General features: G+C 39.6%; 1 protein-coding gene across 1 annotated transcript in view; it reads right to left on the bottom strand.

Annotated features, from left to right (window-relative positions):
• Positions 1-247: 247 nt before the first annotated feature.
• mtmr14 (myotubularin related protein 14) overlaps positions 248-14,831 on the bottom strand; it is a 36,917-nt gene continuing 22,333 nt past the window's right edge. Inside the window, exons 13-19 of the mRNA XM_071494288.1 lie at positions 11,160-11,196; positions 9,728-9,798; positions 9,403-9,461; positions 7,895-8,027; positions 6,405-6,581; positions 5,560-5,766; positions 248-4,035 (exon numbers count right to left, since the gene is read on the bottom strand). Coding sequence (XP_071350389.1) covers positions 3,855-4,035; positions 5,560-5,766; positions 6,405-6,581; positions 7,895-8,027; positions 9,403-9,461; positions 9,728-9,798; positions 11,160-11,196 — 865 coding nt within the window. The 3' untranslated portion in view covers positions 248-3,854. The remainder of the gene's footprint in view (positions 4,036-5,559; positions 5,767-6,404; positions 6,582-7,894; positions 8,028-9,402; positions 9,462-9,727; positions 9,799-11,159; positions 11,197-14,831) is intronic.

Raw genomic sequence — 14,831 nt, 5'->3', positions numbered from 1 at the left:
TGTTACCAAAGATAGAGCGCTACATTTTAGAATCTGTGGCTGCTACTATTTTGACCCTTACTTGTTGTCAACCTGCCTACAAAGATTTTACATGGCGAAGCAAGATACTTCATGGCAAGTCATGTCTATGGGACAGGGGGACAGTTCCAGTCTGCCTAAAAAATTATATAAATTGTAAAAAGTATAAAGATACAAACTGATTTGTATTAGAACACAATTTTAAAAAGTATGCAAAAATGTATGTTTCTCTTTTTTTTTTATTCACAATTGCTACCTGCTGCTCAGTACACCTTGCTTGTGCACAATTTATAACAAAAAAAAACCAACATGTAGAATTACTTAGAAATGCTTTAAAGAAAAAAGTTCAAAGAAAACTCTTTACACAAATAACATCCGAACGAGTGCAATACAGCATTTCAATAAAGATTCTGAAATAAAAAGCAATTTGTAAAATAAATCAAATCATTACATTTCACAAATGAGATAAACTTTGAGTATATCATGCAAATCCAGTAAGTGAAAAAGTAGAGTGTGAAAATTATTTGGGGAGCATAACATGTAATTCAGAAATAGAATTTTTTTGCAATAACCACTTCCCGTGTCTGTGACTGGTTGCTTATCAGCTGCAGTCATACTGTAGAACTGATGCCAAAATATAAAACAATATGATATGAGACCTTGACTGAATCTGAAGTCCTCTTGAGGAAAGATTTTTTTAAAAATGTAAAAAAGCTTAAAACCTGACAGGGAATATGGCCATGCCTGAAATGACGAAGTCCGACTAGGCTCAAATAAAACTGGACAGATTGTTCTACTGTTCAGTTTGTTTGGGGATACAAAATTAAACTATTTTGACCATAAAAAGAAGTGATATATATGGTCAATATAAATCAAACACATATTTATATCAGGAAGGGGGATGAAAACTCTCATGGCTTAAAAACAGTTCTAACAAATGTTTTTTGTGGTATTAAGAAAGCAGACTTTGGCCTAGAGTCTGGCAGAATATCAAATTCTTCTAGTTAAAGAAATTAATATGTTGGAAATAAGTTAATAAGTTATTTTATTTTGGAAAGTGAGATGGAAAGATTGTCTGTGCTTTAAGTACTAGGTTGGAGTTGGGATACACTCAGGACTGGAAGCAAGAGAAACATCTAGCCTGGCTCTGCCAAAATGTAAAAAATACACCATACTACCAATATGTCTGAAACTGACTCAATTGATCAGCATGTATTTAATTTGTTTAAGCCATACTTACAAAGCCAGAGACGCTGCTCAGAACTGTTCGGCTAACAGATGACACACACATAACGTCCCTTTATCATTTTAAATTGCTCTGTTTACATTTTTGTTTGTGTATGGCTTCAAAAAACTAGATACAGCTTGTTTATTACTGAGCTTTGGAGGTGCTGTATGCCTATTTTTGAACTTTAAAATGAGCTAAACTAGCTGTTTTCATCATTATGCTAATCTAGGCTAAACACACCCTGGCTCTTGTTCTGTGCCAAACACACATACATGATATCAGTGTCAATCTTCTCATCTCACTCTCAGAAACAAAGTGAAATACATGGATCAATAAAATCCTCTTTAGCTAGAGTCATTTTGAAAGGCAGAAATAAACATCTTTGTGTCTGTCTCCTCTTCTGGGGGAGAGTGTCAAATTTGTCCATTGACTGAAATCCAATCTCTTTAACGTTATCAAGAGTGTCTGTAAGACGACAGCTTGTCGTTACTGCACAACAACAAAGACTTATCTTACAACCAAGAGAGTGATCAAAGGGAACCCCCAAAAAGCTGTTTTGCAACGTTAATGCTGTCAATGCTCTACAGTCAAAACATTAATTAACAATGAGCAGCAAACCCTCCAAGCTCCTAAAACCATTTAAGAAACAGAAAATACCTGAAACTGGACCAGATAAAGCAGAGCTCTGATCCAGTGTTACTGATGATAACAAAGGCACAACAACAGTCCTGAGGTACAGCAGCCGTCAAAACCGTAGTTTTAAATAAAATCTCTCAACAGAATTCTGTCAAGAATATTACTTTAAGATTTACCAAAGAGAACCCCAGTTAGAAATGTCTGTCCAAGCGTTACCTGAAAAAAGGCGCACATGTTTTTGGAAAACATGCATTTGTGATAATCTCAGCACTGAGATTACATTTTGGTGTATGGTCAAGTGGACCATCACTAGATTCCATCAACATGAACATTGAAAAGGGCTTCAGTTCACAGATTTATGATGACAATGCTCATACTAACGTGTCAGTGCTACTGAGGAACAAAAACAAATTAATGGATACAGGCTTAAGTAGAGGATATGGAGATAATAAATTGCGAGTTAGAAAGATAGCTTGGTTTGATGTTGAAGGTTGTGAATCAATGTTTCCTGTACATGTTTGATGGTCCAAACTAAATTTACAAATCACATAAAACTTGAAAGTTATTTTGTTAAATGATTGGATCAGATTTCTTTTTCCAAGACTATTCAAATGCTAAGGGTACATTGCTGGTTGCTATAATCATTTGTCCTGTCTGCACTGACTGTGAGGAGATAACACAGTCAGACAATTTTGTAACTTTCCAAAACTGACAATCCAACAGTCATGCCCACTTCATGCAGTCATTGGACCGGTCTAGAGACAAGAAAATGGGTGGGTCTGAGCTTCTCTTGCAAACTTTAATTTTTTGGTCTTTGCACAACTATTTCCATCACTTCTCATGTGTGCAAGTGTGCACCCTTATCTCCACTTGTACAATTAATTCTATCTGTGTAACAGTAGGCTTTCACCCTATCTTCAAGTGTAGCCATTAACACTTTTGCCTTTAGATGTTGTCAGATGACATGCGCCATAATTAGCTTGTTTTAAGCATACTTAATGGGAATTTTGCCAAGCCTGAAAATCAGGAAAATCAGGTCACAAAATATGATGTAACACCAGGACAAAACCCCAGCAATAAATCCACACAATGTTGAAGCCTCATATAAGCTTTGGCTTAACATTAGAATGAATTCTGAACAGAAGAGAACTGCGAATTTCATCCTTAATTTCTGACAATTTTTGCAGATGCACTACAAAACGATCTCTTCATGGACAGGAGTAATAGTTACAGTGACCAACAACTCTTATTGGCTACACGTGGTATATGAATATTGTATTATTGATTAAGACTTAATTTGAAAAAAATTTGCTTAACCTCCCCACACCTAAAGCTTTAAACTCTAAAATTTCAATCCACTGTAGTAGATTGAAATCTACTGTGCCACATTGAAAACAAAAAATGGCTGTTTCTGTCATTACACATCAATGTGTAACATGCTTTGTTTATACCACCCTCAACATCCACCTGAACTGAAGAAATTTCCTGACCTGGGATCAGTAAAGAATAGGAGCACAAAACAAGATAACTAAAAACATACTGCTTCCTGTACATGGGACGGTCATTGCAAGGATTCTTAAGGGATTTAAAACAAAAGTATGAGCAGATAAAGGGAGAGCATAGGATTCTTTACTGTTACTGGCAGTAACAGGTACTGACCCCATATTCTCAGCCATTAACATTTCTGCAGCTAGAAACTTCCCTCCCTTTTTGATACTGTGGCTGAAAACATTCCCCTCCCTGAATGTGACAGATGAACTCAACATGGAAGATTTAAAGTATGCGAAAAAGTCAGAAAAGCACAGAAAAAAATTAAATCAAGGGCATGTAAAATCAAAGAAAAAAAAATTGCTTAACCCCTGATTGAACAGAGATGTTTGGCACTTTATTGCACTGAGTCCAGATATGTTGAACAGGCTGTGGATGGATGGAAGCAGAAGAAGAGGAGTGCCTGAAGTCACATTGAGGGGGTTCAGACGATGGCGTTTGTGCCACGGAGGCCAACCCCACGGGCAAACTGCTCCAGCAGGCCGGAGATAGCACCAGAGGGACTGGGCGCTGAGGACTTGAGGCCCACAGTGGAACTGTAGGCTGCCAGGAAGACTTCCCGCACTGCTTCCAGACGGGCCTGACGCTCTGAGGGGAAGGGAAACCTGAAGAGTAGACAGAAAAGAAGGAGAGGAAACAAGACAGTCCAAGATGACACAAAAGGAAAACTTAGAGGCAAAGCCTATTTTAAAAGTGCAGTAAAATAATAATAATATAAAGAAGAAAAAACTGAACAAAAAAGTCAGTCTGAGGACAAGAACGGAATGATGCAGGCAGAGGCAGTTTGGATCAACAATCTATCTATCAAATACTGCAGGGGTCAGCTGGCCTATAGGTAGCTCTCTATTATTTTGATATTGTTGGCAGGCCAGTTTTTGCCTGCAGGCTGCAAGTTACCACTCACTGCTATAGGCTAAGATGTATACTGACCCCATATTCTCAGACATTAACATTTCTGCAGCTAGAAACTTCACACATATACTTACCATCAGTGTAACACAAAACAAAAATGGCTGATCGTTATGCATCCAATCATGATTCAGCTGTTCACACTTACATATTTTCCTGTTTCTGTTATCATACAACTGAACAATGATAAAACTGCAATTTTATCATGTCATTACCAAGTTGCTGTATTGTATTGTACTGTATTGTTGATCAATCATGATTTTAACACCACATTGTCTGACAAAAATCTAAATAAATACAGGTCAATAACAACAACTGTGCCCTGTGTTTAAAGTAACTAAGCACATAAAATTAAAGGTGACAAAAGGCTCTAACTGTGACTGGGCAAGTTTACGTCACTGTTTTGCAAAAGCTCAGTTTTCAAGTACAGTAATGTACCGTATTTTCCGCACTGGATTATAAGGCACACTGTCAATGAATGGTCTATTTTCAAACTTTTTTCATATATAAAGCACACCGGACTATAAGGCGCATTAAGCGAAACAAAACAGTCAGATAAGTCAGTCAAACTTTATTAAATGCGTTCACAATAACTCTCAACATTGTTCAAACGTTAATGAGCGTATTCACAACAACTCCCAACCTTGTTCAGTTGTAACACGTAAAAAAAAACACAGTCTGATACCGCTAAATCAAACGTTAGCGTTAGCACAATAACTACTTATAGGTCCTTATAGGTCAACACACTGTAATATTATGGTGAAGCACAGTATGTATTACTCCGTGACGCTCCTGACTACGATAGCCGTAATGCTGCAAGCGGTGCGGCTTTGTAGTTTACCAAAGTCATACTGAAACATTTTGACAGAGCACCGTGAGTGCTGTGTACCACACAAAATCGCTTCGAGATCAGTAAGCACAACCAGAATTAATCCATATATAAGGCGCTCCGGATTATAAGGCGCACTGTCGTTTTTTGAGAAAATTAAAGGCTTTTAAGTGCGCCTTATAGTCCGGAAAATACGGTAAAGTACAGCCACAAAGCCTCTGTTACCACATCTAAATGAGCTGGAAACCTGTATTTAGAATGTTTGTAAAACATGAAAAATATTCACAATACTGGAAATATCGCTGCTGAAATGATTGATTTCAAAATAAATTCATTAATAAATATTAATAATACTTCATTAAAATAGTAAAGCAGTTTTACAGTTACTTACATTCGTCCACTGGGTCCATCATCTTTAAAACTGAAGGGCAAAGGGGAATCATAGGCAGCAGCAACAGCAGAGGAGGTGGAGGAGGCAGAGGCCAGTGGTGGGGGGAAGGGAGTGTGGTCATGGATGCTGCCACAACCAGATACTATTTGCCAACTCCCATACTCTGTAGAGAGTGAGGAACCTGACCGAGTATAGTCTGCTGCTAACCTGAGAGAGAGAGAGAGAGAGACAAAAAGAAAGAAAGAAAGAAACTCTGCAAGTAGTTCATTGTGCTGGAGTCATCTATGTTTACACATTTATATGGATCTATATATGCATCTGGATAAGATATTTCAGTTCTGTGATCAGATCTCAATACACAAATCAGGTAGGTGGAGAGAGTGGGCTAGTAAAGAATACTGGATACTCTGGTGGTAGACAGGCCACTTTTTTTACAGGCTTCTTAACTAAGTTACTAAGTTAGTTATACTGTAAGAAGGTAATCAGTGCGAATAGTGCTTTATCAGTACTACCTTACTATCCCTGTCATCTTAAGTAGGAAGGCATTTCTGGCTTCACTGCTTTCATTATCACAACAACCACAATAATACATTTAACTTGAGTGAGCACCCTTCATAAACCACTAAATGAAGGAAGCAGAGTAACTGCTATCTGTTTCTTAATATGCTCTTACAGGCAGTTTTACTGTAAATAGCGGATGTGTATAATGTGAAAATGGCAAAATTCAAAATTAAAGCATTGTGCCTCTGGGGATCATTCAAAATTTACACAACTCAAGTGTTTGGATAAAAATAAGATGTCACGCAAACTTGGACCACATGATGAAGTTGCATCAACTAAATTACCTTCTCCCGGGGACAGCCAATGGGCTGCTGCCAGTGCGTGTGACAGCATGTTCTGATTGATTGGAGGAGGAGGAGCTAGAGGACCTGGCCTCGTTAAGTGGATGAGAGAAGTGTTCATCCAGGGGGTTCTGCTTATTCCAAACAACCATCTGAGGAGAGGAGGTGGTGCCTTTTCTCCTGAGAGCAGAGGAGAATACAACAATCAACAGAAGGGGAGAATGATCTGTAGAAATAACAATTTATAATTCTAACTTTACCAAATGGTTAATGTTGGAATTGTATGATGATGATTTAATAAGAGAGAAAAAGCTGGTTATAACTGACTGAAGTTTCTTTTGACAAGATATTTCAGTCACATTAAGGAGCTCATAGGGAGGACATGTAAAGATTAAGAACCCAAAAGGATTTCCTCTTCCAACCTACCCACCATCAAACTATGAAATGGATAGGAAACAAAGGATCCTTCTTTCAAGAACATAGCAACTATTACGATTCAGAATGCAGCAGCCCAAAGGGCTCACGTCACCCCGGTGACCTCAGATGGCTACCCATGGTCGCCCAAATCAAATTCAAGTCACTGATGCTTGCCTTCTGGATGTGCACCCATCTACTTAAACTCAATCATTCAGGGTTACGCCTCTTCCCGGCCACTGCGTTCCTCCAAGCAATGTCATCTGGCATTGCCATCCCTGTACACAACACAACTGCAGCCCAAACTGTTCTCAATGGGGATATATTGTGGATCTGCTGTGATGCCCCCACCTGATGATGTAATAGCAAACACTTGCACCAAATAATTTTGATAAAACAACAGCCAATAGGAGAAGTCCAACACTCAGCCAACCAATGGACCACTCATTCAATCACTTTCTTCTTTCCAAAAATAAGTCTGTTGCGAGTTTTAACTCTCAACCAATACATGCTTCTGTTAATATACTACATTTAATTAGTTGAGATAAATATATGCACTGCATAAATTCAACTCATCATTTCAAGTCAAAATACCTCAAGGCAGAACAACTCATATTCATGTTCAAAGTGGTCTGAACCAGATGCTCTACGTTGAATTAACAAAAGTTGCATATTTCTATTAATTTAATGAGAAAACATTAGTTGATTCCACTACAATGCAGTGGAACTCTCTGATTGTTTCTTGAGATCTTCTAGAGCTCAATTTTCTTGTAAAATCCTTCGTCATAGCATTTAGAGCCACTGTGCATCGCATTGGCATCTGGCAAGATGTCAAACTTATGGAACTTTTACTCAAAGCAATATTCTTGGATCGTATGTCTTTGTGAAACAACTTGGCCACCATTACAGCCCCTTGAATTTTTTGGTTTGAACACTGAGATACATGTAGTTATTTTGGTTGTTGCTGATGAAATATAAACATACTTACAAAATACTAATGATAAAATAATTACCATCAACTTTCCCCAAACAGATATTAATCCCTGAATTTAGTGTGTGCTAATGTCCGTGATACTGACCAGCTGGAGGCCTGGGGTTGGCTGGCGATCAGGTCGACACCATCATTGGTGAGACTGGAGGCACCGCCTACCTCCTCAGTAATAAGGGAAAACTCACTGCTCAGACTGGTCACACTGCCACGATCCCTCGACTCTGTATTCCAACAGAAAGCAGAGCCCTGTTAGTTCAGGTTCCAGGTTTAACTGCATAGTACTGTACTTTATAAAATTTTTATGTCTTGCTGATAGCATCTTACAGAGCATTAGACTGTTTTAGATTTTACTCTCACTTTAAACCTCCATCAAATGATCTGCTAGGGTTATGAATACTGAATGATTCTCCATCATAAAAACATGAGCTTTGTAAATAATACTATAAAAATTAATTTATATGTAGGGGGGAAAATATTATATATATTAATTATATTACATACTGGGATTTTCACGCACAACTATTACAGGGAATGGTCCAAAAAAGAGAAAATATCTAGTGAGCGGCAGTTGAGCCAAAATGCCTTATTGATGCCAGAGGAGGTCAGAGGAGAATGGCCAGACTGCTTCGAGTTGATAGGAAAGCAACAGTAACTCAAATAACCACTTGTTACAATCAAAGTATGCAGAAGGGCATCTCTGAACACACAACACGTCGAAGATGGGCTACAGCAGCAGAAGACCACAGCGGGTGCCACTCCTGTCAGCTAAGAACAGGAAACTGAGGCTACAGTTCACGCGGGCTCACCAAAACTGGACAATAGAAGATTGGAACAATGTTGCCTGGTCTGATGAGTCTTGACTTCTGCTGTGACATTTGGATGGTAGGGTCAGAATTTGGTGTCAACAACAAGCATGGATCCATCCTGCCTTGTATCAATGGTTCAGGCTGATGGTGGTGGTGTAATGGTGTGGGGGATATTTTCTAGGGACACTTTGGGCCCCTTAGTACCAACTGAGCATCGTTTAAACGCCACAGCCTACCTGAGTATTGTTGCTGACCATGCCCAACCCTTTATGACCAAAGTGTACCCATCTTCTATAGTTGGAATGAGATTAAAACATTTAACACTTTTCTTGTTTATACCAAGTGCTTTTTCCTGTACATAGTTTTGAAATCAATTTAGCATTGTAAAATAGCCATAAATAAATAGCCCATAAAGTCCAATGAGAAAAAACGTTCAAGGCCTGTTTATGATTTCTGCTCGTTCTCAGACAGATGCAGTTTTCCTGGAGTTTCCTGACTAAAACACACTATCTACTCTATTGCATTTGATTCATACATTAAATTAAAAATTTTCAGGCAGCTTGTTAGTAACTGATAATGTACACTACATCAACAAAAAAACTGAAATGTAGTTTTCTTTAATGTGACAGCAGCTGGTAGCTGACAGCACAATACTACTAGCATTACTCCACTTAAACATAGTATGAATAAATTCAGTAAAATTCATTTGAATGTTAGATGGGGTACATCCATCAAAGGTACCCTGTACAGGCCTGTGTAGAGGGAGGCATTTTATGAGACACTGACTTACTTAGCTGGCAGAGGTCTTCCACAGTAAAATCACTGTCTTTGAAGCGGGAGTTCTTCCTTCTGAAAGAAAAATAAGAAATTATGAAATAACAACAGATAAATAAAAACAAGAGAAAGCATACTGAATACTGGATTCACACAGCTGACATTTACAAATGCAAGCTAGCCATTTACTGTATGAGTATGTATAGATATTCACTGTAAGAGTAAAATCTAATAGAGTAAAACAAATAACTCCAGGTAAATTAAATTAATTTCAAAAGAAAGAAAGAATAACACATGTATAGACATGTATGGAACATAATAATATAAATGGAGTAACATACCTCTGTTTCTTAACAGCAGAGAACTTATCTGAAACAATATGCTTCAAAAAATTGAAGCAAAAAAAGAAAATCTGAGGGAGAAAAAACAATTTTTGATCAGAGAAGGAAACTGCACCATTAATTTAATTTTAATTAAATTCTGGAACACTGGCAGCTTATGCCAGCTTTGTTTGGTTCAGTGTAAACAAATAAAAGCATAATGAGAGGTCTTCTTAACAGCAAGGCAGAGAGGTCTCTGTTTAAAAGGGGCAAGATTATGACATATTGGGTTTGTAAACACATAACACTATCATTTTTAAGGATCTCCCTAAATTTCTTTTACAGTTTGTGAACTAGAAATGTAAAACAGGAGATTTTACAGCTAAAAAATAAAAGAGTCAGTACTTTGTGGTTGATTAACTAAAAATTGTATCTTATTTGGGATTTCTGTACTGAATTTCTTTTTTACTCATAGGCCTATATGTATGTCAAGACTAAAACCAGCAGATAATAATGGCTATGCCAGTGTATCAAGCGAACTTTAGTGAAAGTATCTTGATACTGATACTGATGAATTTCTCAGTTCTAACACAGGAACAAAAGAACCATGATTTTTGTTAAAACCAAGCTATATTATGGGCAAAAAGCAAAGATTAAATTCTCACACTGAGAGATTTGAGTCATCTTCATGTATTCTCAAGTGCAACTGTACACAATGTGTTTTTTACACAGGATTACTTTACCATATTACATACAAAGAACAAATAGTATTTATCAAAAATCCAACCAATATCAATCATTCCTCTCTAAAAACAAAGGCTTGGATGTGGAGCTGCAATTTCTTGTCAAACTGGATTAACAACTTCCGATGATTGCCATCAATTCTTTTCACACATTACTGTATTTAGACAAAGGCCTTATTTAGTTAAAAATTTCAAACCGAGACCGAATAGCTTTTGCCTACTGATTCCATTTTTTATTTTATTTCATTTTTTTATTTATCTATTTGTCAGGGACCATTTACAATAGACATTAAACTCGGTTGAGAAAAGATGTATTACACCAGATTTGATCTTATTAACTAATTTCCATCTGCAGACCCTGTGGGAAGGTAGATGCAAATACAGGGCACAAGAGGGAGGGTGGGAATACATAAAAGGTAGACAGAAAACAGTATAAGAGGAGGGCATTATGGCTACTATTAAAATCTCTTCATCTTAACCCTTCAGAACAAATCAATCTTTCATTTCTGCTGCCTTATTTCAAAACCTTGTTGCTACAAATGTGGTTCAACAGCAAAAATTGTCCAAAAGAAATCTTATTTTATTCAGTTGCTTGATCAATTAGATTATGACTTGACACATGCAACATTATATCAATCTTCTTTCACTGAACAGAACCTATATTATCATCATCATGGACAAAATAAACTACTTACATAAGATAAACTTACCTCCTCCCCTTTGGAGAGTCGATCTGGCAGCATGTGACTGGAAATAGATATAGAAAAATATACAGCATTACAAGCCAGCTGCCACTTAATTTGGCAAGAAACTATTCCTCAAAGTCCAATGTTGTTCATGCGAAGATCCATGATACCCAATCTTTGAACTTGAATTAGGGCTGCACAATTAATGAAAATATTTTCGAAATCTCAATATGGCCAAGTGCAATGTCCAAATCGTAGGAGGTACCTTTGATAAAGGTCTGCAGGTAAAAGTGTCACAACAGACCAGAAATGAAGCATTGTGGTGCTACAGAAATGCTCCCGGCCTACAAATCATATTCTCCAGACAAAAGCGGACATGTTTGTGTGGTACAAGCCCCAGTAAAAAAATCACATCATCATCATTTAAAAAACAATTTCAGTGAAAATTTAATGCAAAAATAACCATTTCATCTGCAATCCTGACTCCATTTACAATGGCAATATCTGTCACAGTAATCATAATATGATTTTTTTTTGCATATTGTTCAGCCCTAACTTTTAGCATTAAGAGACATTTTTAGAATTAACTTTAAATGAAAAGAGTATGTGTATTGAAAAAGTGAAAGTTTTGGTTAAGTGAGATCCAAATAAAATGAGGGATTAAGTGGCTCTTTAATTCAGCTAGTCAACACACTTTAAAAAATCAACGCTACTTATTCATAAAATGCACAATCAATTTACTATACTCTTTTGAGAGTAACAGTGATAACAACTGTTTGGGTGCCATTGACTGTGTTTATGGCCATGGAAGAGTGCAGAAATCAATAGATTATTCCAGATATAACCTGGAGTCCAAATATTATTCAGCTGAATTACTTCACCTGATGAGATGAAGTGCAAGAGCTACAGCACCTCTGGGTGCTCGATCTATCTCTCTGGTTTATGCAGCTCCTTCTTCACTGATATCTCTCTCTCTTTTAACACACACACACACACACACACACACACACACACACACACACACAAAAACACACACACACACACACACACACACACACACACACACCACTGCTTCACCAGTGTCCTGAGGGCTTGGGCAGGCCTGCTGATGTACAATTACGTGGGCTTGCTGGCAGTGAAGGGGCATTTTCTGCCCCTGATGAGCTCAAATTGTGCTGGTAATTATGAAAGGAGAAACCTAAAAGGGGGTGTGTGTGGGTGTGGGGACAAATTTTGGCTCAAAACCATTGTTGTGACAACGTCTTGGCCACTCCTCAAAACTTAAAAGCGCTGTTTGAGGGTTAAGATTCCGGTTCCGGTTAGAACTAGGTCTAGATTAGTGTGAGGGACTAGGGTATACATTGTGCCCCATCTTAAACAGTATTAAACTGTTATTTTAGGGATGCATTGACAAGAGAGTAATATGTGCCAACATAGGCGGGAGCATCGAGTGCATACACTGTTACACACAAGCAGAGTGTCCTGAAAATCAACTTAGATGCTGGGATAAATCAGGTGGAACATTACAGTACAACCTGAGAAGGTTGGAGGATTCTTTGCGACATACTATGTCACTCAGGGTACACAGAGCTGCTGCGTGCATGTGCTGGGACTGGACTCACTGGTCAGTCACAATATGTGATTAATTCAAGACAAATAGAATCAAATTCTGTGTGAAACACTGTGTCATTATAATAGCAATCTGCCAAGATGCAAGCGTGCCTTGCTTTTAAATGGAAGGGGAGATGACATTCTGACTGGTTTACTGCATGTTACGCCTAAAACACTCCCATGATTAGTTAAGAGATTAAGTACAAGCCTTTTGAATCATGTGCAGCAATGCACAACAAAGCAACCATTAAAATAGCAAATGTGATATGGACACATCAGGGTGATGGGGGTGGGTGGGGCTGGGCTCTTCCTGAAGTCCACTATCATTTCCACTGTCTTCAGAGCGTTTAGCTCTAGGTTGTTCTGCCTGCACCAGGTCACCAGACGCTCAGTCTCCCACCTGTAGGCAGACTCATCGCCATCAGAGATGAGTCCAATGAGAGTGGTGTCGTCTGCAAACTTCAGGAGCTTGACAGACTAATGGCTGGAGGTGCAGGTGTTGGTGTACAGGGAGAAGAGCAGAGGAGAAAGAACGCAGCCTTGTGGGGATCCAGTGCTGATGGTCTGGGAGTCAGACACGTGCTTTCCTAGCTTCACGTGCTGCCTCCTGTCAGACAGGAAGTCGGTGATCCACCTGCAGGTGGAGTCAGGCACGCTCAGCTGGGAGAGCTTGTCCTGCAGCAGAGCCGGGATGATGGTGTTGAAGGCAGAGCTGAAGTCCACAAACAGGATCCTGGCATAGGTCCCTGAGGAGTCCAGGTGCTGGAGGATGAAGTGGAGAGCCATGTTGACGGCGTCGTCTACAGACCTGTTGGCTCTGTAGGCGAACTGCAGGGGGTCCAGGAGTGGGTCAGTGATGGATTTGAGATGGGACAGGACAAGGCGCTCAAATGATTTCATGACCACAGAGGTCAGGGCAATGGGTCTATAGTCATTTAGTCCTGTGGGCCTTGGTTTTTTGGGGACAGGGATGATGGTGGAGGATTTGAAGCAGGCTGGCACGTGGCAGGTCTCCAGTGAGGTGTTGAAGATGTCTGTGAACACTGGAGACAGCTGATCAGCACAGTGCTTCAGGGATGATGGAGAGACAGAGTCAGGACCGGCTGCTTTGCGGGGGTTCTGCTTCTTAAAAAGCCTGTTGACATCTCTCTCCAGGATAGAGAGAGACGTTCCTTTGGTAGGGGAGGAGGGGGGTTCTGATGTGGCTCTGATGTGGAGGTTAGTGTCAGGTTTGTCCCACTGTCTTTCAAAGCGGCAGTAGAACTCATTCAGATCGTTGGCCAGATGGAAGTCATTAATGGAGTGGGGGGGTTTAGGTTTGTAGTTTGTGATCTTTCTGAGCCCTTTCCAGACAGAAGCAGAGTCATTGGCTGAGAACTGGAGCTGAAGTTTCTCAGAGTACAGTCGTTTAGCTTCTCTCACCGCCTTGCTAAACCTGTACTTGGACTCTTTAAACTTGTCCCTGTCCCCACTCCTGAAAGCTTCCTCCTTTTGCCTCCTGAGCTGACTGAGCTTAGCTGTGAACCAGGGTTTGTCATTGTTATAACTCACCCTGGTGCATGATGGGATACAGCAGTCCTCACAGAAGCTGATGTATGACGTCACAGCCTCTGTGAACTCATCCAGACTGTTGGAAGCAGTCCTGAACACCTCCCAGTCAGTGCAGTCCAAACATGCCCGCAGATCCTCTATGGCTTCACTGCTCCACTGCTTCGATGTCCTCGCAACAGGTTTACACAGTTTTAGTTTCTGCCTGTATGTGGGAATCAGGTGGACCATGACATGGTCAGAGTGGCCCAGTGCAGCCCGGGGGACGGCGTGATAAGCACCACTGATTGTGGTGTAACAGTGGTCCAGAGTGTTCCCCTCTCTGGTCGGGCAATTAACAAACTGTCTGTATTTGGGCAGTTCATGACTGAGGTCACCTTTGTTAAAGTCACCAAGGACAATAACTTCGGAGTCCGGGTTGGTCCGCTCCACACACAGTATCTGGTCGGCGAGCGCCCGCTGTGCCTCCTGCACGTTGGCCTGTGGTGGGATGTAAACACCGACCAGGATGATTGAGGTGAACTCACGGGGGGAGTA

Source organism: Trachinotus anak, unplaced genomic scaffold (genome assembly GCF_046630095.1).
Source record: "Trachinotus anak isolate AG129_WGS33_773 ecotype Australia unplaced genomic scaffold, CSIRO_AGI_Tana_v1 ptg000013l, whole genome shotgun sequence".
Classification (NCBI taxonomy): domain Eukaryota; kingdom Metazoa; phylum Chordata; class Actinopteri; order Carangiformes; family Carangidae; genus Trachinotus; species Trachinotus anak.
This window is presented reverse-complemented; position numbering and strand designations above follow the sequence as displayed.